This window comes from Acomys russatus, chromosome 12 (genome assembly GCF_903995435.1).
Source record: "Acomys russatus chromosome 12, mAcoRus1.1, whole genome shotgun sequence".
Classification (NCBI taxonomy): Eukaryota; Metazoa; Chordata; class Mammalia; order Rodentia; family Muridae; genus Acomys; species Acomys russatus.
The window spans coordinates 54,634,951-54,661,075 of NC_067148.1; the positions used below are offsets into that span (position 1 = coordinate 54,634,951).

The following is a 26,125-nucleotide window of genomic DNA, read 5'->3' on the forward strand; positions in this document are numbered from 1 at the left end:
CCTCGGCTCTTTGCCATTTACCTTTAGTTCTCTCAGTCACAGCCAAGGTCAGGGTCCAAGTCACCAAATTGCACAGAAAATGTACGTACATTGCTTTTCCTGTTTCTGCTAAAACCTTAAAGTTCTGTCTAGTTTTCTCCATTAGCATTGTTGTTTGTGGAAAAGGCCCCTCTGCTTTTTTCTCCACCACTGAAACTTCCTGGTTTCCCCAAGGCATGGGGGATGATTACTGCTCGGTAGGAGGTAAAGGCTAACCTTTGGAAAGTCAGCCCTGTAGTTCATCTCTATAAACAAGTTGCAGGTCGATGGCCATGTCTAAGGTGGTAGGGGCATCATGAATGTTTATGAACACCAGGGCCTCCAGGGTGGTTTTGTGGTGTCCATTTCTTCTTCCATTTTTGCCCTGGAGGACAAAGACCAGGCAAAGTACTTGAGTGGCATTGCTGGAAATTAGAGCAATGCAGTACTTCCTAAGGCCTGGACAAGGCAGCTGATCCTTTAGCTTCCTGTCCCTGGGAGCAGACAGCAGCCCCTCTGTGGACACAGATTTCAGCTACAGAATTTTTGCTCTTACCCAGGCATTGTGGCCTATGCTATTGCAGAAGCTGATTGTGTGAGATAGAGAGGGTTTTAGCCTTAAGGTCAGCCTGGGTACCAGGTGGTGCTGGCCTTTAATCCCAGCACTCAAGAGGCAGAGGCAGGCAGATCTCTGATTCAAGGCCAACCTGGTTTAGAGTGAGTTTGAGAACAGCTAAGATTATACAGAGAAATCCTGTCTTAAAAAGAAAAAAGAAATAGAAAGAAAAAACAGCCTGGGGTATGTAGTAAGATCCTGTTGAAAAGTGAACACAATGGCTAGAAAGATGGCTCAGAGGTTAAGAGCACTGGCTGCTTTTCCAAAGGTCCTGAGTTCAATTCCCAGCAATGACATGGTGGCTCACAACCATCTATAATGAGATCTGGTGCCCTCTTCTGGCATGCAGGCGTACATACAGTCAGAATACTGTATAAACAATAAATAAATCTTAAACACACACACAATTTTTTTTTCCACACAATTTTTTTTATCCTTTTCTTTCACATGTCCAGCCTCTTACCTGCTAACTGCCCTACTTGTGTGAGCAGTGTAAATACAAGTGTTGGCAAAACTGATGACAAATCCTTCCTGACCATGAAGTTACTAGTCCTACAATTACTCTTTATAAACCCCAAAGAGATTGCATTAAAAAAAGAAAGAAAACCTTTCGTTTTTTTATTTTGTATTATAATCTGTACAATTCGTGTATTCATGTAGGATGCCTTGTTTCTCTGTGGAGCCTTGCTGGGTACTGTTGACTAAACCTTTCCTGGCCCTGGTGTAGTGGGTCCCTTGATCTGGGAAGGGCAGACCAGAGCTTGGTGGAGAGAAGAGCTAGGGTCAGAAACAACATCTAATGTCCACCTGACAGAGTGGGTTCATGCGAAGTGTGCACAGAGTTTTTCTTGTAGTTAAGCTCTGGCAGCCCTTGAGGCACAGCAGAAACAAGAGAAGCCTGGTTTTTGGTTTGCACACATGACAGGAGGCATAGTAGGAGCAAATCACTTTGAGAGATGGGTGTCACCATAACAAGTAGGGCAGGGCAAAGCCCCAGTCACACCCCAGGAGGGCAAGAAAGGCAGCAGGGTTTGTTCTGGGATAGCATAAGGAGAGGACAGACGAGATAGAGGCAGGAGTTAAAGGCTTGAGGAGAACCCAGGCGAGTCCATTTCACAGCAGAGTAGACTGTAGGTGTAGAGGAAGCCTGTGCGACTGCCAGGGTCAGAGGTCAGGTCTAGGCCTAGTCATGCATATGAAGTGGCTTTAAAGACACCAGGTCTTTTCCTTCTTTCATCCGTGTTTTCTCGATTTCACAGACCTGAGCAGCAGTGAAGGCAGCTATAGAGCTTGTGTGGGTATCCTGAGGATCAGGCCTGGGCAATTCGCTGTTGTATTCAGAGCTTGTTCCTTAGCCTTGAGGACTTCTGAGAAAAGGGTCGCCTTCCTGCTTGTCAGTGAGCACCCAGAGCATGTCACAGTACTTTTAGGTATTTAGGTGTCCCAAGAGTGCTGTGCAGTGACTCACCTCCATGCTTGTTTGTTTCCTAGAGTGGATGAGGATGACTTGGAGGAAGAGCATGTAACCAAGGTGAGCTGTATACTCCTGAGGCTTCTAGAGGGAGGAGGGGGAAGTTCCTAGGTACAGGGCTCTGTTCTAGCAGCTCTTCAGCTCTTGTAGGTGAAGAGCTCCGAGCCCCTGACGTGTATGCTCTCCAGATGCAGAACATGGCTTCTTGTTGCTCCCTAGGCCTCAGAGGGGTGGCCTTGGAAGGAGTAGCCATTGGGGCTAAGGACACTTAGGGTTTCCCTCTCCCATGGGCAGTGGTGTGGGCAAGGGAGGAGCGATCAGTAAGCCCTCCTTATTTTTGACCTTCATGTATGTTTCTCTCGCTTGTATTTCACATATGTGGAGTGCACTGAGCTATGTGTGACATGACACCTCTCCATTTTTAAAAAATATTTTATTAGCACTATATTTAAACCTATGGATGGGAATTTTCCCCCCGTTCCTGGTTACGCTGTAGTGCAATAAGAATTCCTGGCTCTTTGATGCACAGCTGACATGTACCATTTTGTTGTTGCTTTATGGAGTTAAGGAACATGACTGTGTTCAACTTTATTATCTCACAGCAAGGACTATTGCCATCTTTGTAAGTTCACACGTACTCTGAGGCAAATTTTAATAATAGCCGTTCATTTGTTTATTCTGCCTTGTGGGGACTCCACTCCAATGCAGTGTCTTGCACATGGTAGATAAGTATTCCATGAGTGAGCTCCTTAAAACATTTTTTCAAATGTAATGCCAACAGTTTGCTAATGAACACAGTAAGACAATACCAATATGATATATGGGGTAGATCTGCTTTGGGTATATTCTCGGAATTAATAGCTTACTTTTAGAAAGGACAGTGGAATTCTCAAATATGAATTTGAGAATTTCTTTCATAGCTTATTCTTTTACATTTATAAATTCTATACTATTGTAGAAAAAAAAAGATTTTATTATTTATCTTATGTATGAGTGCTCTATCTGCATGTACACCTGCAGGCCAGAAGAGGGCATCAGGTCATATTTTAGATGGTAGTGAGCCACCAGGTGGTTGCTGGGAATTGAACTCAGGACCTCTGGAAGAGCAGCCAGTGCCCTTAACCACTGAGCCATCTCTCCAGCCTGACACCTCTCTATTTTAAAAGTACATGGTGCACCCCTATAATCCCAGCACTCGGGAGGCAGAGGCAGGTGGATCTCTGTGAGTTCAAGGCCAGCCTGGTCTACAAAGTGAGTCCAGGACAGCCAGGGCTACACAGAGAAACCCTGTCTCAAAAAAAAAACCAAAAAATAAGTACATGTTTCCATTTAAGATCTCTTTTTTTTGTTGTTGTTTTCTTTTTCTAGACATGGTTTATCTGTGTAGCCTTGGCTGTCCTAGACTTACTTTGTAGACCAGGCTGTCCTCAAACTCAATGAGATCCGCCTGCCTTGCCTCCCAAGTGCTGGGACTACAGGTATGTGCCACCACGCCCGGCTTGAGATGTTTCTCTTGTGTGGAAAGCAAGTGCCATTCCGTGCTCTTCTCTTTCCCCCTTCCTGTGCTAAGTCCTAAAGCAGCCAGAATGTGCACCTCAGGCTCCACCTTCCCCTTCACGGTATGCGGAGGGAGTAACCTTCACCAGTGCTCTCCAGAGGGCTGAGAACCATTGCCATCTGAAGTGGGGAGGCCTGCTCTCCCAGGGTCACCAGCTCTTACTGTGGTTGGACTTGGGGCTGAGTTTAAATTGTGGGAGAGTTGAGTCCTAGGTGCTGCTAGGCCCTCATCAGGTGTTGGCACACCTGAGCTGACTCTGTCCTCTCAGGAGCCTGTACTTGTAACCACTCTCCTTCCCCTGCAGGCTCTCAGGTCAGTGTGAGCTCGTAAGACTCCCCCTTTTCAATCCCCTGATTTCTTCTGATCAGATTTATTACTGCAGTCGGACACACTCACAGCTGGCCCAATTTGTGCATGAAGTGCTCAAGAGCCCTTTTGGCGAGGAAACACGGCTAGTCTCCCTGGGCTCTCGGCAGGTAAGCAAAGGGAGGTGTTCTTGTCAAAACAGACTCCTTTTATGTCTTTGTCTCTTAGCCCAGGCATAGAAAAAAAGGAGGGCAAAGGCAAGGTGGGCATGGCAAGCACTGTGCCTTTGCTGGCTTCTCTGTTCTTCAGAGGATGCAGGAGATGCAGACTGGGTATTGGGTCCTTTAGTCAGCACCATTTCTGTTCTCTATCTTCAAAAGATACCTATCGAGCCCCGCATGGTGGCACACACCTTTAATCCCAGCACTCGGGAGGCAGAGGCAGGCAGATCCCTGTGAGTTCTAGGCCAACCTGGTCTACAAAGTGAGTCCAGGACAGCCAAAGCTACACAGAGAAACCCTGTCTCAACAAAACAAACAAAAAGACACCTATCAATAGTCAGTACCAAAGATGTTGAGCTGCCTCTCGAGTACTGGGATTATTGGTCTGGGCCACCACCGCCTGGCTCTTTCTTTTGGTGTTTCGAGACAAGGTTTCTCTGTGTAGCCTTGGCTGTCCTAGACTCACTTTGTAGACCAGGCTGGCCTCGAACTCACAGCAATCCTTCTGCCTCTTCCTCCTGAGTGCTGGGATTAAAGGCATGCACCATCACACCCGGCATTACTCTTGCTTTTCTTTTCTCCTGCCGAATAGAACCTTTGTGTGAATGAAGATGTGAAAAACTTGGGTTCTGTGCAACTTATGAATGACCGCTGCGTGGATATGCAAAGAAGCAAACACGGTATGCACAGGGACCTTGTGTCATGAGTTGTGCTGGGCAGAGTGGAAGTGGCAGAAACGTGGTGGGGTTTGTAATAGGGCCAAGACAATGGAGACGTGTGTGTTAACAGAAACAATGGCCAAGCAGGCCCTGGTTTCTTCCTCAGGCCCCTCCTTGGGCAAGAGTGTTCACGCTTCCTGAGTCAGCAGCAGGGACCTGGCTCAGACATCACCGTACCTACTCCTGACCCCAGATGTAACTGAGGTCCTTCCTGCCCTTGCTTTCCTCATCTGTACCACCACAGAGAAGAACAGAGCCGGGGAAGAGAAGCTGAAGAGAAAGAGACAGAAGATCCAGACCTCTTGCCCCTTCTACAACCATGAGCAGATGCAGCTTTTTCGGGATGAGGTTCTGCTGAAGGTGAAGGACATGGAGCAGCTTGTGGCCCTTGGGAAGGAGGCCCGGGCCTGTCCCTACTATGGAAGCCGCTTTGCTGTCCCTGCAGCTCAGGTGAGTGTGCTGCAGAGATGGGAAGTAGTTCTTGCACCAACTGGGCTTTACAGAACAAGACTTGCTCACTCTCTGGTAGGGAGGATGCCCCTACCTGCATTAGGCTGACAACTGCTGCATTGCATATTCATGGCACAAAGCTCTGTTGTCCAGAGCATAGAGTTCAGAGAGGCCAGGGATCTTTAATGGCTTTGTGCTAGAAGCCAGCTGGTGCTGTTGAGCACTCAGCTGGTAGGAGCCTGCGAACCACACCAGAGTGAACGTAATCAAATGGCTTTTTGGTTGGACTGCTGATGTACCCACCTGCCCACATGTGGGTGGCAATGCTGTCCTGATTAGACCCGATTTGCCTTTATACAGAGACAAAGCTGATTTTCTCTGACAGCGCCTTGTTCTTCGTTGTGGATGATTTATGCTATCTTGCTCCCTCCCTGAAACTCACTCATAGGGATCTCTGTGTCATCTGGGAGACTTAAATGGATTCCCTAAGGTTGCTCAGGGCAGTGCTCACTTGTGGATAGATGTGGGTACAGATGAGTTGAGGGACTCCCGTGTCCACAGACTTGTCAGTGAGCTAGCACTGTCACCATTTATGGAGAAGGTCTGAAATAGGTATGGTCTTGACATGTGAACAGTTTTCACTGCCTTTTCCTGTGTAACAGCCTACTGAAATAGATCTGTCTCCACATGAGAACACTGGGGCCCGGAAAGATGATTTGCTCTTCTCTGTCTGAAATGATGGTGCCCATATTGACACCTGGGCCTTGAGTTTTCAGTTTTCTTAAGTTTTATAGTATCAGTGTCTTTGTGTGTGTCTTTCGTAGGTGCACATGTGTGTGCATGCCTAAAGCTAGCTGGCACGTGAGCCTGCCTTTGCCTCCCTGCCACTGGGATTTTAAGTGGTACCACCACTCCTTGCTTTTTTTCCTCTCTGGGCTTGTGGCTTAAACTCAGTCTTTGCTTTCAAGGCAGACACGTTACCAACTGAGCAGTCTCCCCCACTTCCTTCATGTCTTTACTAGAAAAATCTTCATAGCAACACACACCTACAGATTTGATTTTATACTCACCCTCAATTGACGCAGTTTGTCAAGTTCACTTAGATGATGAAAAACCAAGGGTTGCTTAAATTAGGCTTTACCAGAGTCACAGAGCCCAGGACCAGAGGCTGGAGGCTTTGTGGTGCTCTTGACAGTCAGTGTGCTGAGGAATTCTAGAGCCTGAGGGCTGCCATGGATTTTAGCTGAGGTTCACCACCCTGGGCCCCTCCCCAGGTGACCAGCTCCAGTGTGAGCTCCTCATAGTTGACATCTGAAAGAAGCCGTGTTGGAACAGACAGTGCTGAACGAACTTTGGTATTCTGGCTTGAATGCCCTGTGCAAGGTCTGAATAAGAAATTAAATAACCTCCTTTAAGACTTCAGTGGCCTGGATAGGTTACTGCAGGATAAGCAAGCCTTAAGCCTTCTGCTGTGTACAAGACTCGTTCCATTGCTGTCCAACGGTCACCTTTTCCTACAGCTGGTGGTGTTGCCATACCCAATGCTGCTGCATGCAGCCACCCGGCAGGCTGCGGGAATCAGGCTGCAAGGCCAGGTGGTGATCATTGACGAGGCACACAACCTGATAGACACCATCACCAACATCCACAGCACAGAAGTCAATGGCTCCCAGGTGGGTCACCCTCTCCTATCTTACGCAGAGCGACATAGGTCATTCCTTTAAATGCTTTGAGCCAGGAATTACTATGGATATGGGCTTGGTAGAGGGCAAGCTGAACTAAAACCCTCTTTCCTTGTCAAGTGTGAGGCAGCTTGAACTGGCTTCTTTTGTCTTTAGCTATCCTTCATCCAGGATGCCGCTCACAGGTTCTCTGTCAGTAGCATGGTGGTGTCAGAGACCAGGAGTCTCACAGGATGGCATTTTATCACTACTGGTAGGGCTTTAGGGGTCTTTACTGGAGAAATGCTCAGGGTCTCTGCAGGTTTCTGTTTACTGTCATCTGGTATGTGCCAAGTGTTGAAAGGGTTCTTGTCCTGTCCTGCGGAACATGTCAAACCAGGGTACACCTGAAAGAGGAGGTATGAATTGGGGAGACAGGACAGAGACACACAGACACAAAGGCCAGTATGAGAATATCCGATCAAGGCCTCTGTTTAATAGCAGGGAGTGCAGGTTTATATGCTGAACATAGGCAAGTCTCCTGTTACAGGTTCCCTCCCCAAGGTTTCTCAGGCAGGCTGAAGAGAGAGCAGAGCCTGGAAAAACTCTCTGCCCAAGTTCTTTGTTTCTCTGAGTGGTAGGTAATGCAAACAGCCAGGTGCAGCAAAGCTTGCTTCTCCAGCAGCACAAGCCATTGCAGGATCCTCTCACAGAGGTCAGCAGCTCGGAAACCCTCTACCGCAGCACAGCCGCTCAGCTAACCATATTTGGCTCTCGACAGGTTCTGTGTGCTTCTGCTTTTCTCTTGGGGGAGTGTTCCTTGCTTTATTTGGGGAGTTTTAGGATTCATGGAGGTCAAAGTGCTGTGTCCTTTACTCATACTGCACAAATTGAAGTGAGCCAGGATTTGACCACCGGCCTCTGACTGTGAAACCTATGTGGTATCTGCCACCTGCTTAAATCCGACTCTTGGTGGAGTATAAGTCATCTCCCAACCAACGTTAGTTTGCCAGTGATACAGCACCTTAGGTTTCAGCCTCTTCCCTTGCTCTCCCAGCTGTCATCAGCCCATGGCCAGCCTCCATATGCTTTGCCTTGGTTTGTTACCATCCACTGCCCATCATCACCTTGATGGCTCCTGTACTGGCTGGTTTTGTGTGCCCCCTTGACACAAGCTAGAGTCATCAGAGAGGAAGGAGCCTCAGTTGAGGAAATGCCTCCATGAGATCCAGCTGTAAGGCATTGTCTCAATTAGTGATCAATGGTGGGTGGGGGTCCCTGCGCTGATGGTCCTGGGTTCTATAAGAGAGCAGGCTGAGCAAGCTATAGGGAGCAAACCAGTAAGCAGCACCCCCCATGGCTTCTGCCTCAGCTCCTGCCTCAGGCTCCTGCCTCAGGCTCCGGCCCTGCAGCGCTCCTGTCCTGACATCCTCAGGCTCCGGCCCTGCAGAGCTCCTGTCCTGACTGAGGTCCTCTGATGATGCACTGTAATCTGGAAGTGGAAGCCAAATAAATTCCTTTCTCCCCAAATTGCCCTTTGGTCATGGTGTTTGGTCGCAGTCCTAGAAACCCTGCCTAAGCTCCCGTGTGTCCTGGGCTGGCATTTCCTAGGCATACTCCAATATCTCTCTACAGAGACCCTCAGCCATTCATGCTGTTCTGTTATCTCTCTAGCTCTGCCAGGCCCACTCTCAGTTGCTCCAGTACATGGAAAGATACGGGTAAGACACTACCTGAGGAAGACCTCTAGCCACGTGCAGCCTTAGTGGCTTCCATGCTAGCCTTCCAGAGCACAAATGGGGGTTACTGTAAGACCTTGGAGAGATAGGGTGAAGTGGGCTGTCCTGGTGTGTGGCCCCTGTATCTAGTTTTTTTGGGACAGCAGCAGGCTCTGAAAACCTTGGTCATAGCAGCCTTTTTTTTTTTTTTTTTTAATTCTGTTTGAGAGTCTGTAGCTCACAGCCCAGTGTGTCTGGCCCTAGGCAGAAAGACCTAGTGGTACTCAGTGGAGGAAGCCGCTGGAGAATGCTGCCACTCTGCCTCTGTCGCTTTTTCCTCAGGAAGCGTTTGAAGGCCAAGAACCTGATGTACATCAAGCAGGTCCTGTACTTGCTGGAGAAGTTCGTGGATGTTTTGGGAGGTAGATGCACCATCCCCTGGCTTACCCACCAGCTGCAGGCTCTGAGTCTTGTCTCTGCAAGGCCAGTGAGGACACGGTGGTGGTTTATGCTTTTAAGCACTGTCTTTGTTTGTTTGTTTGTTGAGACAGGGTTTCTCTGTGCAATAGCCCGGGCCATCTTGAACTCACTTTGTAGACCAGGCTGGCCTCGAACTTGCAGAGATCCACCTGCTTCTGCTTTCCCAAATGCTGGAATTACAGGCATGAGCTACGACGCCCAGCGTTAAGCACTGTCTTGATAGGATTTCCTTTTTTCTAACTTAGTTGAGATATTTGGCCTTAGCTTTTTTATTGTTGTTATGTCAGTTTATTTCTTCACGTTTGGTTCCTTTTACTTTAAGAAACCTGACAGAGGCCAGGTGTGGTGGCTCATGCCTTTAATCTCAGTACTCGGGAGGCAGAGGCTGGGGATCACTGTGAGTTCGAGGACAGCTAAGGCTACACAGAGAAACCTAGTCTTAAACAAACAAACAAACAAACAAACAAACCAAACCACCTCTCCCCCCCCCCAAAATAAGCCCCAACAACAACAATAACAAAAACCTGACAGTATGGTTATGGTAACCATACAGTGTAAAAGCAAAGCAATGTTATATGGTGTAGTTACAGCCACACGATGTACTGGCACTGGCACCCAGGCCGTCTTATTTGCCCCTGTGTAGAGAGCAGCCCAGGAACTTTAAACCTCATTGACAGAGGGAAAACTGAAGTTCATGGTGGGACCTGCCTGTGGCTCATGAGACTGGAGGCTGCTGACTCCAGCATCCAGGGTTCTTTGGTTGTTCTGGCCTGGGTCTGCTTCATTATGTGGCAGTGCTTTTAAAGGCTTTTGTAGAACTATATTTCCAGAAAGCCAGTAGAGCCTTTTCTATCAAGATCATGTCCCGTTAGTGCTGGAGACTACCTTCTCTGCCTGTGCCACAGGCAGACCCTGACTTCTCCTTTGTCCTGCTCAGAGTGACACTGGAGGCTGCTCTGACCCTGTCTCCTGCCTGGCCTTGGCTTCCATTCTTACTGTGTCCCTTCTCTACTGTAAATGCCTAAAACAAATGTCTCTTGAAACATGAATGTTCCTTGTAGTTGATGAAAATAGGACAGAGTTCAGAGCTCAGAAGTAGGTGGAGAACTAGCACCATGACCTATTGGAATTCTTGTTTTAGGTAACGTTAAACAAAATCCTAGTACACAGAGCCTGCCCCAGACAGGTGAGGAGGTTTGTCAAGCGTGGGAGGTGGAGCGACCCACTCAGCTTTGCTCTGGGACTGAGCAGGGGCCTTGGCAAGGTGCAGAACTGGTGTCCTTTGTCTGCCCGCAGGGTCTGAGCTGAAGAGCATCAACGACTTTCTCTTTCAGAGCCAGGTAGACAACATCAACCTGTTCAAGGTAAAGGTCTGCTCTGACTGCATCAACCCTCGCGCTGTCACAAGGCCTCCGTCCTGCCTCTAGCACCTAGTCAAAACAAGCATGGAAGAGAGAAAATGCAAAAGAGTAGTCAATGTCCAGGGATCTAAATCATGGCCAGGCAGTTAGCAGGTGTTTAAACTGGACAGCGACAGCCAGATCTTCACTCTGAGGCTAGGAGTTGCAGGGATTTGGAAAGGGAGGTTGTTCTTTGCACTCCTTGGCATAAACACAGCTTCCAGGTCCTCTCCATCTCTGTTCTGTCGGTCTTTCTCTGGGATTGTTTTCAGATTCTAATCCATGATGCATTATTGTATGATGTGAGCAGGGTGAAAACGTGGCTAGGACCGCCTGATCCCTGTCTAGGTGGAGCCTTGGGTTGGATTGCAGTCTCAGACATTTGCTTATGTTGGCCTTTGATATCCGATGCTCTCACAGGTGTGAGAGCCACTAAATTACAACCTAGTTTGTCTAAATTAAGTACTGCTGCCTCCATGGAAACAGCTGCGATTAAAGGTGTGTGGCACCACTCCCGGTTTGAGATTGTTTTTAACCTACCTCTTCACTTCCTCGAGGCCCAGTCTTCACATGGGGCATTTAGAAGGGACCAACAAGCAGTTATTTCTTCTTCTTCTTCTTCTTCTTCTTCCTCCTCCTCCTCCTCCTCTTCCTCCTCCTCCTCCGCGTTTTGTCTGCATATATATCTGTGCATCACACCCATGCCTGGTACCCTAGGAGGTCATGAGAAGGCCTTAGATCTGTTGGAGCTGGAGTTCTGGATGGTTGTGAGCCATCATGTAGGTTCTAGGTTCTTGAAGAACAGCTAATGCTCTTAGAGGCTAAACCAAGCTTCCCTACTTCAGATCTTGTCTTGAACACCCATAGAGTGATCAGAGCAGGGAGGGCATTTTGATGAGGCTACACTTATGGGATGTCCTGTGAGGAGCCCTGTGCTCCTAGGGGTAGTCGAGCTCTGCTGATGTGCTGCTGGTAAGAAAGATGTCTTAGGAGGCTTTGGGCTCCTCTGAGGTGGCAGTGAGCCATGTTTTCTTAGTGGTATGGGGTAGCTGTCTTCTTAGTGTGCTCCCTTGGCACATTGGCTGTTCTGGTTTTGCAGGTGCAGCGGTACTTGGAGAAGAGCATGGTCAGCAGGAAGGTACTTCTCATCGTCCTGGCAAGGAGCCAGAGCACCTGCCTGCTCTACTCTGTGCCTGACGAGTCTGGGCTTCCTAGTCTGCTGCCACAGTGTGCAGTGATTTCTGGCTGGGGAGGACATGGGCCGCAGCTGGCTCGGGTGTCTCACTCAGGGTTTCTTCCCACTTCTGTCTATCCTGCTCTTCCTCCCCCACGCAGCTCTCTGGCTTCACAGAACGTTTTGGAGCTGTTCTTCCATCCCTCGGAGCCTCTCAGGAGAACTGCAATCTGGATGGCTTCCAGTACTTCCTGAAGAGCCTGCAGTCAGGGCCTGAGGGTGAGTTAGAGGGCCAGGGAGAAGAGCCAGACACAGGTGCTTGGAAAGAAAATGGACTTGACCTGAGGAAGGCCGTATTCTCATCCCATCCTTTTCTGCAGAGTCCCTAGAGGAAGGCCAGTCTGCAGCCCCACGGCCTGCCTCCCCACTGATGCATGTTGAGGCCTTTTTAGCAGCTCTCACCACTGCTAACCAAGACGGCAGGGTTATCCTGAGCCGCCAAGGTAATCCAGGGCTTGTACCACCCTACTCTGTATGTGAAGGAAGCACATGTCTCCTAGACCTGCAGCCAGCAGCGGTGCTGGAGACTGGGCCTGAGAAGTGCTGAATTGTCTAAGGCAAGGTCCCTACAGAACCTGCACACTCTTATGGCTGAGGTTAGATGGGGGTTGGATTTCAGAGATCTGTGTTCTATTGCTTGAGTAGACCACTGGCCAGACTAACTGTGCACCTCAATTTCCACATAACTCATAGTGCTAACAGTAGGAGAAATGGGCTTTTTAAAAGGGGAGAGGGGTAGCTCACTGGCCTTTGTGGACCATCTGGAGTTTCCTGTGCTTAATCTACTTTATCCTTTTGCCTTTTGTCTGTTTCTCTTTCAGGAAGTGTTGGTCAGAGCAGCCTCAAATTCTTACTCTTGAACCCAGCTGTGCACTTTGCCCAAGTGGTGAAGGAATGTCGAGCAGTGGTCATTGCAGGTGGCACCATGCAGCCGGTAAGGTGCCAGAGAAGGACACACATGCAATCTCTCTCTCCTCTGTCCCCTGGCCAGCACATTCAGGTCCAGCAGTGCCCACTAGGTGCTGCCGCCATCTCACCACCTTTGCCTTTTAGGCTGGCAATGTAGTAGTAGGACTGTGTCTTTGTCTGTGTGCAGCCCTGGAGCAGGCTTCTCTGAGAATGAGCCCTCTGTAGGCGCAGACTCTGACTCTGCAAGGTGCTTGCTGTCCTGTACCATTCTCTCACCCCTTCTTGTACCAGTGTCTCTCTTAGAAAGCCATTGCCTATCTATATGTTTTTTCGAAGTTACAGTTTTATTATAGAAGTCAGTGACAAGCTGGAAACACCAGAATCCTACCAGCCAAAGGGTCATGCTGCAGTGGAACTTTTGCATATGTATGTGCATATTTAAAAAAAAAACACACACACACTTCTACATTATTGCTATAATTTGCTTTTTCTGTCTGCAACAAAAAGTTAATATTTATCCTTGTCAGCAAGTATTTGCTTTAGCATATTCCACTGTGCTGCATCCTAACCACGTAGATATGTTACATTTCGCCGTGTGCTACTCACACCACTCCTGCTCTGTTGGAGACATAGACCCCTTTACTGTTATCTCTAGTCTTCCCAGTTCTGTGGTCAGTGCAGACAAAGCAGATCTAAGGGCTGGGCCTTGTTTCATCCTGAGAGCACAGCCCTGGGGTCTAGCCTGTCAGGCTCCTAAGTATGGCATGGATTCCAGTGTGGCCCTTAGAACTTTCTTTGGCTTTTCTGTCCTGTTTTCCCTGTATGACTGCAGATGGACCTCAGAACCATGTATGGGCCAGGCAGGCACTCTACTATTGAGGCACATTCCAAGCCCCATAGGCATTTGTTTTGTTTTTGGTGTGGGGTGTGTGTACAGATTTGTATATTTGTATTCATTTGGTGTGTTGACTTTGTGCATGGTCATTATTGTTCTGTTTGTTTTTGAGATGGGGGTCTCACTATTTGGTTTTTGTGTTTGTTTTGAGACAGAGTCTCTCTACAAGGTGCTTGCTGTCCTGGAATTCACTAAGTAGACTAGGCTGGCCTCAGCCTCAAGAGATTCACCTGCTTCTGCCTCTCAAGTGCTGAGAGTAAAGCGTGCACCAGCTCGTACTATGTAGTCTTAATGAGTAGCCTTGGCTGGTCATGTGGGTGCTAGGACCCACACCCACGTCCTCTGCAAGAGCAGTGAGGGCCTCTAGCCATGGAGCCGCCTCTCCAGGCCTCAGGGTTTCTTTTTCTCTCTGAGGCAGGGTTTCTCTGTGTAGCCTTGGCTGTCTTGAACTTGTTTTGTAGACCATGCTGGACTGGAACTCATAGTGATCTGCCTGCCCCTGCCTCCCGAGTGCTAGGATTAAAGGCATGTGCTACCACGCCCGGCTAAGTTTTTTATTAAAGATTTTGTATGTGTATATGTACTGAGGGCATTTCTTCTCATAGCTCACTTTCCTCCCTGTTCTCACCCCTTTCCTTCCCATTGTTCCCTTAGTGATATTTCTACGCTGTGTCACTATGGGTAATGATTTCATGTATTTATATAAAATCTAGGGCCGCAGCTATGTTAATTCACTTAATGTCATCTTCCTCAGTTGCATATCTCCCCCACCCCACGCCCAAGGGTTTTCTGTATAGCCCTGGCTGTCTTGGAACTTGCTTTGTAGACCAGGCTAGCCTCATACTTAAGAGAGCTGCCTACCTTTGTCTCCCTAGTGCTGGGATTAAAGGTGTATGTCATCACTGCCCTGCAAAACAATATATTTCTAATCTCGTCTTGTCCCAGCCTCTCTGGATGGGCATCTTGTTTTACTGATTTGATTTTGTACTTTGTGCTGCAGTGACCACAGACGTGGAAGACCCTGAGATATGTTGGGGTCCTTTGACTGAATATCCTAGAGTAGTAGAGCTGGTGTTGGGTCTCAGAAACCCAGGACAAATAGCTAATTGAGGTGCCTGTTAATATATCACTGTGATCCCAGCATCATTTGGTACCTGTGGCTCCTCCCTCAGCTTGGCCCCTACCCTAAACCTCTTCCTTCCAGGGCCTAGGTTTTCTCTTCCCTTCACCCAGCCTGAATCCTATAGAACTCAGCCATTTTGGCTACACCACTCTCCTGGCCTCTTGGCCCAGGCTGCCTTTTGATCAGTGGCTCCTCTTTTGTTCTTCCTCCCATCTGACCTCTCATGGTCCAGTTTAGTCAGCTGGCCATGTTCAGCCTGGGCTTTTTTCTCTGCCTGTTTTCTTACCTTACATCCACAATAAAAATCTTCCTTATACTTTAGTTGCCATGTCTTCCTTTTATTTCATCTTTTCATTCTGCTGGGCCGTACGGAAGATCTATTTTCAGGGTGTTTTGTTTTGCGACACCTGCATGCTGACTTCTGTAGTGGCTAGGTTAGTTCACATTTCCATTAGCAGTGTCTTAAGGATCCTCTTGTCCATATCCTTGCCAGGATTTGTTGATCTGTCTGTTTTTTAAACAATATTTTTATTCTTTTAGAATTTTATCTGGTGTATTTGGAACATATATCGTCTTTCACCCCCCCCCTCCCCTTTCTTTCTTCATCATGTCCATTCTGTGCTGCCCAGGTAGTCTTGGTAGTGAGTCCTGCTTTGGTGTGTGACCGATGTCCTGGAGGTTCACATCACTAAAGGAACTGACCTTTCCTTTCCCCATGGCTGTCAAAGGCTGATGTTCCTCAGTTAGTGGTGGGATCCATGCTGGGATTCTGGCTGCCTTGAGCTTGCTCTGATCTCAGTCTGCACAATCATGTGATATATTAGCCCTATTGTGTCCTGAATTAATTTATTTGATTGTTATCTTTCACCCCTGGCTCTTACAGTCTGTCTTCCCCAACTTCTTGAGATCGCTAAGCCTTGAGTATTTTGTTTTGATTGTCATTCTGTTAGGATAAGGTAGGAGCTTTTTTTTTTTTTTTTTTTTTTTTTTTTACTTACGTACGGGGCTGAAGAGATGGCTCGGGTTAAGAGCACTGGCTGCACTCCAGAGGTCCTGAATTCAATTCCCAGCAATCACCTGGTGGCTCACTACCATCTATAATATGACCTGATGCTCTCTGCTGGCCTGGTGGCTCACAACCATCTATAATGGAATCTGCTTCCTTCTTCTGATCTGTATAAAAATAGTGTTCAGGGGCTGGAGAAATGGCTCACTGGTTAAGGGCACAGCCTGCTCTTCCAGAGGTCCTGAATTCAATTTCCAGCAACCACATGGTGGCTCACAACCATCTATAATATTATCTGATGCCCTGTTCTGCAGATAAAGAACTTATATACAATAAATAAATCTTAAAAAAAAAAACAAAACAGTGTACATATACTGTTTTGATATACCTTTTGCTGACTGGGTTGTTTGATTTTTGTTTGTTTGTTTTATTTTTTAAGTTCTTTGTATGTTGTGGATAATTGTATTGTTGATAAAAAAAAGGGCCTGGAGCCAAATGTGCCAACTTCCTTTGCCATTTCTTTATTTTCTTTCTTTCTTTCTTTCTTTTAGTTTTTCGAGACAGGATTTCTCTGTGTAGCCTTGGCTGTCCTGGACTCACTTTGTAGACCAGACTGGCCTCAAACTCACAGCGATCCGCTTGCCTCTGCCTCCTGAGTGCTGGGACTAAAGGCATGCGGTACCACGCCTGGCCTTTATTTTTATTTTTATTATTTATTTGTTTGTTTGAGACAGGCTTTCTCTGTGTAGTCTTGGCTGTCCTCAACTCACTTTGTAGACCAGACTAGTCTCAGACTCACAGAGATCTCTGTCTCTGCCTCCCGAGTGCTGGGATTAAAGGCATGCACCCGGGCCTCCTTTGCTGTTCCTTAGGTTTTCTGTCAACACTGGCTGCTCTTACTGATTGTTTTCCTTTAGCTAATGGTCATTGGCCCTTCCTTCTTCCTGATGTCTGAGCTTGCCTCCTGTCCCAGACTTCTTACCTTCACTGCAGAGCACAGCCCCAAGCTCTGAGGTCACAAGGCCCTGATGTTATGACGACAGGTATCTGACTTCCGGGAGCAGCTGCTGGCATGTTCTGGAGTGGAAGCTGAACGAGTGGTGGAGTTTTCTTGTGGTAAGCAACTGTGTGGAAGGTAAAACGGGCCAGGCACCAAAGGAAGAGGGCACCACTGGATTGGAACCGTACACACTTGCCTAGGTTCTTAAACTCTTTGTTCACCTCACACATTGTTTACATTGGCTATGTCAGTACAGAGGGAAGCCATCTGTATTTCAATTTTTTTGCTCCTAATTGGGGAAATGATTTGAGAAACTGCCCTACTTGAGAACTAGTTTCCAGCCCTCCTTTGATATCACCAGGTCATGTGATTCCTCCAGAAAACATCTTGCCCCTTATTATATGCAGCGGGCCCTCTAACCAACAGCTGGAATTCACCTACCAGAGGAGAGAGCTGCCTCAGATGGTGAGTGTCGGCCCACTTCCTCTCCTTTATGGTCTGTGACCAAGTAGAGTGTTATTACCAGCATTGGCATTGTGACTCATGGTCACATCTGGCCCATAGATTTTTTTTTTTAAGGTATTTATCAAGGAAGATCTTAGCTGCATTCCTTTCCATAGACTGCTAAATATTTTCTAAAGAGCTCCTAGCATCCCATTAGGATGCAGGGTGGGAGAGGTTGACCCTCTGTGGGTCTCTTGTTCCTTGCCTCTGTCATTCAACGAGTGTGTTTCTCGTGTACACCTCCTGTAGTATCTCAATGCTAATTTGTTCTGGATCGTGCCCATGAAATGGGGACTTTGGGAGACCTCGGTGGCATACCAAGAGTCAGGTGCTTTCATCTCTGGAATACCAGTGATAGGATGTGTTATAAAAGCAAGCAGTCACCAGAAGCACCAGGTGTGCATGTCTGTTAACAGAGTGCTGAGTGCATTGCATGCCACAGGCCTCCATCCACTGTGGGTGTGGCTGTGGGTCTTGTTCCATGCTCTCTCGTTGTCTGCCTCCTGCAGATGGAGGAGACAGGCCGGATTCTCTGTAACTTGTGCAACGTGGTCCCCGGAGGGATGGTATGTTTCCTCCCTTCCTATGAGTATCTGCTCCAGGTTCATGCTCATTGGGACAAGACTGGCCTGCTGGCACGTCTGTCTGTCAAGAAAAAGGTGAGTGCCCCTCAGCTTCTAGATGAGGACTTGGCTAGCTGTTGCTCTTCCTAAGGGTCTGTCAATCTTGTTGACTTGGCATGCATGGTTCCTCAGTCTACCATGTCTAGGCCTGGGACCCTGGACATGGGGATTCCCTGTAGCTTGACTCTGGTGGACCATTCTCACGCTTGGAAGAGCAGCCTGAGGCCCAAAACTCAGTCTTTTGAAGCCTTTTGCTAGGAGACCTTATCTTCTTCCTGCAGATATTCCAAGAGCCCAAAAGAGCAAGCCAGGTGGAGCAGGTGCTGATGGCGTATTGCAAGTGCATTACGGTGAGAGCGGGAAGCGAGGCTGGATGCAGAGGCCACCTGTGCCTGGCAGATGGGAGCAGTTCTGTGGCTCCTGGTTTTGGATTAGCCACTTTGGTGTGGTTCTTCCCAACAGTGCTGCAGTCACACAGGAGGCCATCTGACAGGGGCCTTGCTCCTCTCCGTGGTTGGAGGGAAGATGAGTGAAGGGATCAACTTCTCTGATGACTTGGGCCGGTGAGTGTGGTATCCCCTGAGAGCCCTGGGCCCTACCTGGCAAGTCATGCCATAGGGTCAGTACCTATGTGGCCTGCTTGGAGTCTGTAGGCTGTAGGTGGAGTGTTTGAAACCCCTCTCCATCTGGCTGTATACACCAGAGAAGTAGGCAGCCATGTCTTGCTTAGGATCCAGGTCTTCAGCCTTAGATGGATCTCTGAACTAAAAACACTCTTTCCAAATGGTCACCCCATGGTGAGAAGCAGAGGGACATAAACGTGATGGAAGGGATGGGAGATGGCTTAGAGGGTGAGAATGCGTGCTGAGAACATAGGAAGACATGACAAATCTGCAGCACATACACAAAAGCCTGCAGGGTTGTATTTTCTGTAAGCAGTAGGCATCAGAGATGGCAGGCCCCTGGATATATCTGCCTATGGACCCTAGGTTTATGTAAGCTTTAGTCAGATTTACCGAGAAACCGTGTCTCAGAAAATAAGGTGTAGAGCATTAAAGACCACACATGACATCTTACTGTGGCCAGCTCGCCATGTGTACAGCACATAGAACATACCATGCACATAAAATCACACATAATTGGTTCTGAGTAGCAGTTGATCCCATGTGGGTGATGACTGCACTCTGACATGACCACTTATGTCATGGATCATGTGACCATCCACAGGTGTGTGGTGATGGTGGGGATGCCATACCCCAACATGAAGTCTCCAGAGCTGCAAGAGAAGATGGCCTACTTAGACCAGACCCTTGTAAGTATCTGTAGTGTTTCAGAAGACGAAAGGAAAAGGGCCAGGGAGGAAGAGGTGTGACACTCCTAGGACGGGATGACACGCCCTACATTAGGACCTCTCACTATACAAATGATTTCTTTCCTCCCTAGAGGTCTTGGCATATACAGCTAGCTCACTTGATCTTCCCTGTAGCAAAACCAATAGCACAAGCTGTTGGACCAGAGTCATAAAATATGACTTGGCTCTAAAGCTTGATCTCCAGTCTCTGTTTTCTTCTCAGCCTAGGATACAAGGTCAGCCACCCCCAGGGAAGGTGTTGGTGGAGAATCTCTGTATGAAGGCTGTTAACCAATCCATAGGTAGGTCTGAGGCTGTTGCTGGGGGACAGATGGATGCTTTGAGGATGGAGGGATTTTATGCTCTACTGTCCATTTGAGGGGCCAATGAGGGAGGAGACCCCAATGGACATGCAGTATTGGCAGGTGAGTTGAACTCAACAGTTCCAGCCTGTGTTTCTACCCAGGCAGGGCCATCAGGCACCAGAGGGACTTTGCCAGCATTGTGCTCCTGGATCACCGATATGCACGGCCTGCTGTTCTAGCGAAGCTACCAGCCTGGATAAGAGACCGAGTGGAGATTAAAGCCACCTTTGGCCCTGCCTTTGCTGCTATGAGTAAGGTTAGCTTTGCTCCCTGTGTCCCAGCACTCCCCAGTCTGAAATGAGGCTTCTCACAGCCTTTTTTTCCTCTGCAGTTTCATCGAGAGAAGTCACAACGCTCTTTGGTGTAGGCCTCCCTTTTATTCTCCCTGCCTGACCTGGCCTTTGTATTTGGCTTCAGAAGGACTAAACCTTCTGCAGACTGCCATGTCTACAGCAGCCTTCCAGAGGCAGTGGACTCCAGTGTTCTGACTTACATAGAAAAGCCACCAGGACAAGTCCTGATCGTCCTGCAGGAACTTGGCGTGGGCCACCTCATTTCCTAACTGACTCTTACCATAATGCCTTTCTCCATGGCTTCAGGAGGCTGTGGGAGCAGTAGCTTTCTGGCCTTTTCGAGGGCGAGCTCCACCCTGCCTCTGTCCTTTCTAGGGACAGTAAGCCATTCTGGGCCTTTGACTCCCATTTCAACCACAGATGTCCCGCTTCGGCTTTACTGACTGCTCCACTCTAGTAAGAGTAGGGCCTGTCACTTGGCTCCTGGTCTTTCTCAAGCCAGCAGGGCCTCTTTCCTTCAGGCCCCTGAGAAGATCCTGATGCCACCACCCCTACCATGGCCTCAGCAGCAATGCCAGTTTCCTTAGACTCTCAGCATGATTAATGTAGAGTCCACCAGCCTGACTGAGGCATTTTAGATTGTGTAGCTGTTGCCCCAATTCATCTCTTGTTTGAACCCAGAGAAAATGCTCCATTCCCTCCCTCAGACATTGTGTCCCTTTGAGACTCCGGGGCAAGAGTAAAGCCCACATTGCTGAGCCATCCATGTCTATCTGGCAAGGCTGCCCTTCATTTTCTAAGGGCAGTGTTCACCTGGGCTGAGTCCTGGAGTTGCCATTCTTTTTCATTGTGTGTTGTTCTTTTCTGAATCCTAACACGGGTAAGCAAAGTTTGCTAGGGATTGGGCAAGTCAGGTAGTGAGACAGTGGATCGACCCATGGTACACAAGGCCCTGCTCCATGAAAAGGGGTGAGGCAAGATGCAGGACAGTTACATAGCCACTTGGCCCTCTGTGGACAGGGGAGCTTTAGAGGTCAGCATGCCCAGTAGTCTTCAGGGCTGTTCCTGCTGGAGTGTTGTGAGGAAGGCTCCATCCTTTCTAGGGGCTGCTGGTCCACAAGGAGCATTACATCTTTGTTGGCCAGATTATATAGTGTTTCATATATTCACATGTTCTGATGTAACTGGTGAGGGTGGCCAATGATGCTTCCTTAATCTATTTTGATTTCTTTAAATTCAGACAGGGAACATCTGAGCCTGCATTGGGATCCCAAGAGCCCCACTATCAATCTAAGGGAAAACATCCCACAAGGAGCTGGCACTCCCTACAGAAGGCTACCTGTTTTGAGGGCTAATTTAGAATATTCAGGATAGAGTGGGGACTTACTGTCAAAATTGAAAAGAACGCTTTAAGTACAGGGAATTCTTTCCATACAGATTTCATCCATACTTCTGGTAGATCCCTACCGACATGGGTGAGCCAATGGGAGCTAGAATCCAAGTGCCTGATCTGCATGTCTGGATGAGTCCTTATGATCTCGAGAAGAGCATTTTATGTAGAGCATCTGTCGCCAACCCCCTTGCTTTCTGTTCACAGACCATCTCTCTCCAACCCCTTCCGTCCTGTACATGGACCATCTCTCTCCAACCCCCTTCCGTCCTGTACATGGACCATCTCTCTCCAACCCCCTTCTGTCCTGTACATGGACCATCTCTCTCCAACCCCCTTCTGTCCTGTACATGGACCATCTCTCTCCAACCCCCTTCTGTCCTGTACATGGACCATCTCTCTCCAACCCCCTTCCATCCTGTACATGGAGCATCTCTCTCCAACCCCCTCCATCCTGTACATGGAGCATCGCAACCCCCTCGTCCTGTACATGGAGCATCTCTCTCCAACCCCCTTCCGTCCTGTACATGGACCATCTCTCACCAACCCCTTCTGTCCTGTACATGGACCATCTCTCTCCAACCCCCTTCTGTCCTGTACATGGACCATCTCTCTCCAACCCCCTTCTGTCCTGTACATGGACCATCTCTCTCCAACCCCCTTCCGTCCTGTACATGGACCATCTCTCTCCAACCCCCTTCTGTCCTGTACATGGACCATCTCTCTCCAACCCCCTTCCGTCCTGTACATGGAACACCGCTTGCCAACCCTGTTCCTTACCGCCGGTACGATACCTCGCCTGAACACAGCTTCTCTGGAGGGCCAAGAACTGACCTCTCAGAATCGACGTCTCCTAAAGACCATTCCGATGAGTGTGGGTGCAGATGATGATGGGAACCTTCTGAGTGTGTAGGAGCAGAACTTTGCCCACTTCTTTAGAATGAGAGAGAAAGGTGTGACGGTGGGATCTTTGGGGGAGATTCCTGCAGAGATAGGAGCCTTTCATGGAATCTAGAGTTCTGCCCATTTCCTAGGCATCCCAAATAACAAACTAGGAAAGATCAGTGATGAGAGATATGCAATTGATGTAAAGCACGAGGCAGGTGTTGGGAGTGAGCCAGCATCAGTGTAACGCGTTGCCATGCATTACACTACACGGTTTGAGCTTTTTTGTTTGTTTCCTTGTCTTTTATTTTTTGAGTCATGGCTTCTTTTGTGTCCCTGGCTGTCCGGGAACTATATCCGTACACCAGCCTTGCCTAACTCCTAAGATCCACGTTCCTCAACCTACTGACTACTGGGGATAAAGGCGTACAGCCCTGCATACAGGTTGTGTTTATTGTCTTATTTAATCTGTCACCAACACTGCCTCAGCATGCACGTGTTGGACACAGATGCTACATGAATTACATGACAAAGCTGCTGACTGGGGAAACAGCTCACTGCCAGCAGCCCTGATGTTAATCGCCATCAGAAAGGGGTTGGGGTGCTAAGGAGTAACATTAATTACTCAAAGAAGAAAAGCACAGATTGAACCCAGGTCCATACACCTCTGCATGGCGCAAGCTCAGCAGGTGCGGCAGAGAACTAACAAGACGGAGAAGGTGTGCAGGGATGAAGCCATGGAGCCGAAGAATGTCGCTGTCAGGGAAACCAGGTTCCTGGGCTGCAGGCAGAAGGGGGCTTCCTGCACATGAGACCCGCAAGCTAGCCTGGGCTGCAGGCAGAAGGGGGCTTCCTGCACATGAGACCCGCAAGCTAGCCTGGGCTGCAGGGCAGTGCAGGAACCTCACCAAGCACGTGCTGTGGGCCCTCATCCTGCCAGAGTCATACAGGGAGCCACAATCTTGACTTCCTGTTGTATTTATGGTTACCCAACCTTGAACTTGAGTGGCCTCTTCAGCCCCTGCTCCCATTTAGTATCAGCCCCCACTGCCAAGGAAAATTCCTTTTCAAGTTCCTTACTTCCCCATCTCAAATGAAAAGCCGGGTAATACTGTCTCCCTTTAAGATAGGTCACTGGCAAGCGGATCGCTGTGAGTTCGAGGCCAGCCTGGTCTACAAAGTGAGTCCAGGATGGCCAAGGCTACACACAGAAACCCTGTCTCAAAAAAAAAAGATAGGTCACTGGTCAGGTCACTGGTCACCTAAGATCTGGTAAGACACCAGGCTGCACCCTTGTTCCTGGCAGGTTCTTGTCCCCTCCTTGGGGACTGAAGAGAGACTAAGTTGCTCCTGTCTTCAGTGTCTCCATAGTTTTAGCATAGTTTCCCCTAGGGAGGAAAGAAATCATTTGTACAGTGAGAGGTCCTAATGTAGGACCTTGTCATCCTGTCCTAGGAGTGTCACACCTCTTCCTCCCTGGCCCTTTTCCTTTCGTCTTCTAAAACACTGTAGATACTCAACAAGGGTCTGATCCAAGTAGGCCATCTTCTCTTGCAGCTCTGGAGACTTCATGTTGGGATATGACACCCCCACCATCACCACACACCTGTGGATGGTTACACGGCCCATGATATAAGTGGTCATGTCAGAGTGGAGTCATCACCCACATGGGATCAACTGCTACTCAGAACCAATTGTGTGTGATTTTATGTGCATGGTATGTCCTATGTGCTGTACACATGGTGAGCTGGCCACAGTAAGATGTCAGGGATGCTCAAGTCCATAAAGGTCTCACTTGGCTTGTTTATTTCACATTCCATGGCCCATGGATGTTTCTCAAGGTCTTCAATGAAGGCCCTCGTCTTGGGCAACTGAGCATTTGGTGAATTAGGTTTAAAAGTTGACCAGAGACATGGGTTGGAGTGTCATAGGTCCTGGTGATGACCTTCTCCTCGATCTTTTATGGTGCTTCCTCAGAAAGGGAGGTGTCCAGCAGTTGTGAGAGCAGCACACCGAGACTGCACACGTCAGCCTTCCTATCACATAGTTGATTTTATGCACCACCTATAGGGCATGAAAGGCCTTGGTCCTGCATTGTCCTGTCAGTCTAGTGCCATCCCTAGACCTGGTCGCTAACCCAAAATTTATCATCCTCACAAATGCCCTCTGCATCTTTTAATGTTTTGTGCCTTCAGTTCTAGGTGGACATTGTCAAGGTGGTGGCAATACTAGGTCCACTGCAGGAGCAACGAGGGCCAATTCAATTTGAGCCTGAGAGGTGTTTGGTCTTCTCTCACTAGAATCCCCTGCAACCATGGCCAGCTCTGTGCTGCTGTCAGGTGAGATGCAGGGCCTGTTCTCTCAAGTGTTTCAGCCAAGGAGGCACATGGCCAATTCTCTTGGTCTCAGGACCCTAGGGCCAGCCCTTCTACCTGCCATACATAGATGGCCACATGTTGCAGGGCCAGGTCTCCCATGCGCAAACCCTAGGGCTGGCTTTCCTATGCCCCTATCACTGTTGTTAGCGCTACTGTGCTTCCCAGGCAAGGTGTTGCTTTCCTAGGGAAGCAGCAGGTGAGGGGCATGGACAGCTCTCCTTACTTAGGTAGTGAATCATGATGGGAAAGGAGAGTCTCATGCCCACCCTCCTCCACTGAAAGGGAGATAAGTGATAGGGCGAGCTCTCTCACACTCTCCTCCTCTGGCTCAGCTCACCCTCAACTGCAGTGTGCAATTCCACTCTCCCCTGTACTGCAGCTGGAGAGGTGCAGGTCAGCTCTCCTGCTCTCATGTCCCCAGAGTCAGCTCTCCCATGACACCCAGGTGAGGGGTGGAGCCAGTTCTACACTCCTCACACAGCTTCATGTCCTTGTGCAGCAGGTAGACCAAGGAAGTCCGTCCAGCCTCAGGTGGTGACAGTCATGTTGCCTGGTGGCAGGACAGTCCAGAACCCCATCAAGGTCCCAGGTGGTAACATTGTCTACCCACATCAGGTGACCCTCACTGCCCTGGAGCCACCAGTTCTGCTTCCTTTCATTGTGCCCAAGTCCTTATGTTTCTTTCATTTCTTCCCCAATTACTTGCTGCTCTCAGTGGTGCCTGAGGTCTCTGAGCTTCTGAATGTCTCAGGAGCGGTCTGAGCAGTGCTGTGCTCCACTTGTTCATAATGACGCCAGGCAGGGATTACCATGGGCATCATACGCCCACCCATCCAGGCCTGCATGGTGCCAGGCTGTGGTCCTCTCAGGCTAGCTCCCTGTCCAGAACCCATGGCACTGGTCTGGTGATTGGCTCTGGCTCACTCCTAACCCGGCTCATCCTAGTGGCCTGTATGCAAGGGTCCTCTCTCTGAGGAATAATTGCTGCCTGAGCCCTTAGGTCCTAGGTAGCGTTCTTCCAGTCTGAGGCTTGCTCCCTGTCCTAGCAGCCCATGTGGACCTGTGGCAGAATGGGGCTCATCTCAGGCTAGTTCTCCATACAGGCCCATTGTGACCCTCTGGTGGTCATCCCAGGCTGCTTTTTTTCTGGAAAAGTTAGGCTACTAATCATTGAGATGTTCACAGGTCAGAACACTGAGCTTACGCACAGGCTCTTTCCTCTCGGACATGTACTGGTCTATATGTGACATGGCCGCCACAGCTGCAGTGCTTCTAGGGCTAGGGAGAGTTGTAATGTTGTTTGTTCTCCTATTTAATCATTTTACAAGTGGATCATGTCTCCCTCTTCTTCCTGTCCCACCCTCACACTCACCTCCCCTCTTTCCCTCCTCTTTTTCTCAGTGAAGAGAGGACCACCCCATGGGTACCAACCCAACCTGGTACATCAAGTCACAGAGGGACTAAGCGCATCCTCTCTCACTAATGCCAGAGAAGACTTCCCAGCTAGGGGAATGTGATCCAAAGCCAGGCAACAGAGTCAGACACAACCCT

General features: G+C 48.8%; 1 protein-coding gene and 2 non-coding genes across 3 annotated transcripts in view; 2 read left to right on the top strand and 1 right to left on the bottom strand.

Annotated features, from left to right (window-relative positions):
* Ddx11 (DEAD/H-box helicase 11) overlaps nucleotides 1-21,389 on the top strand; it is a 31,300-nt gene extending 9,911 nt beyond the window's left edge. The window contains exons 6-27 of the mRNA XM_051154456.1: nucleotides 2,126-2,165; nucleotides 4,032-4,139; nucleotides 4,783-4,870; nucleotides 5,154-5,359; nucleotides 6,880-7,032; nucleotides 8,695-8,741; nucleotides 9,081-9,160; nucleotides 10,360-10,404; nucleotides 10,515-10,582; nucleotides 11,718-11,756; nucleotides 11,954-12,071; nucleotides 12,173-12,295; nucleotides 12,674-12,786; nucleotides 16,829-16,901; nucleotides 17,147-17,250; nucleotides 17,799-17,948; nucleotides 18,194-18,262; nucleotides 18,375-18,475; nucleotides 19,140-19,224; nucleotides 19,487-19,565; nucleotides 19,730-19,884; nucleotides 19,960-21,389. Of these exons, the coding sequence (XP_051010413.1) occupies nucleotides 2,126-2,165; nucleotides 4,032-4,139; nucleotides 4,783-4,870; nucleotides 5,154-5,359; nucleotides 6,880-7,032; nucleotides 8,695-8,741; nucleotides 9,081-9,160; nucleotides 10,360-10,404; nucleotides 10,515-10,582; nucleotides 11,718-11,756; nucleotides 11,954-12,071; nucleotides 12,173-12,295; nucleotides 12,674-12,786; nucleotides 16,829-16,901; nucleotides 17,147-17,250; nucleotides 17,799-17,948; nucleotides 18,194-18,262; nucleotides 18,375-18,475; nucleotides 19,140-19,224; nucleotides 19,487-19,565; nucleotides 19,730-19,884; nucleotides 19,960-19,995 (2,080 nt within the window). The 3' untranslated portion in view covers nucleotides 19,996-21,389. The remainder of the gene's footprint in view (nucleotides 1-2,125; nucleotides 2,166-4,031; nucleotides 4,140-4,782; nucleotides 4,871-5,153; nucleotides 5,360-6,879; nucleotides 7,033-8,694; nucleotides 8,742-9,080; nucleotides 9,161-10,359; nucleotides 10,405-10,514; nucleotides 10,583-11,717; nucleotides 11,757-11,953; nucleotides 12,072-12,172; nucleotides 12,296-12,673; nucleotides 12,787-16,828; nucleotides 16,902-17,146; nucleotides 17,251-17,798; nucleotides 17,949-18,193; nucleotides 18,263-18,374; nucleotides 18,476-19,139; nucleotides 19,225-19,486; nucleotides 19,566-19,729; nucleotides 19,885-19,959) is intronic.
* On the top strand, nucleotides 2,544-2,681 carry LOC127196775 (small nucleolar RNA SNORA46). Its single transcript, XR_007831543.1, has one exon. It is a non-coding gene; the product is annotated as a small nucleolar RNA SNORA46 (small nucleolar RNA).
* Nucleotides 21,390-25,725: 4,336 nt separating the features above from the next.
* On the bottom strand, nucleotides 25,726-25,857 carry LOC127196730 (small nucleolar RNA SNORA17). Its single transcript, XR_007831507.1, has one exon. It is a non-coding gene; the product is annotated as a small nucleolar RNA SNORA17 (small nucleolar RNA).
* Between the last annotated feature and the right edge of the window lie 268 nt (nucleotides 25,858-26,125).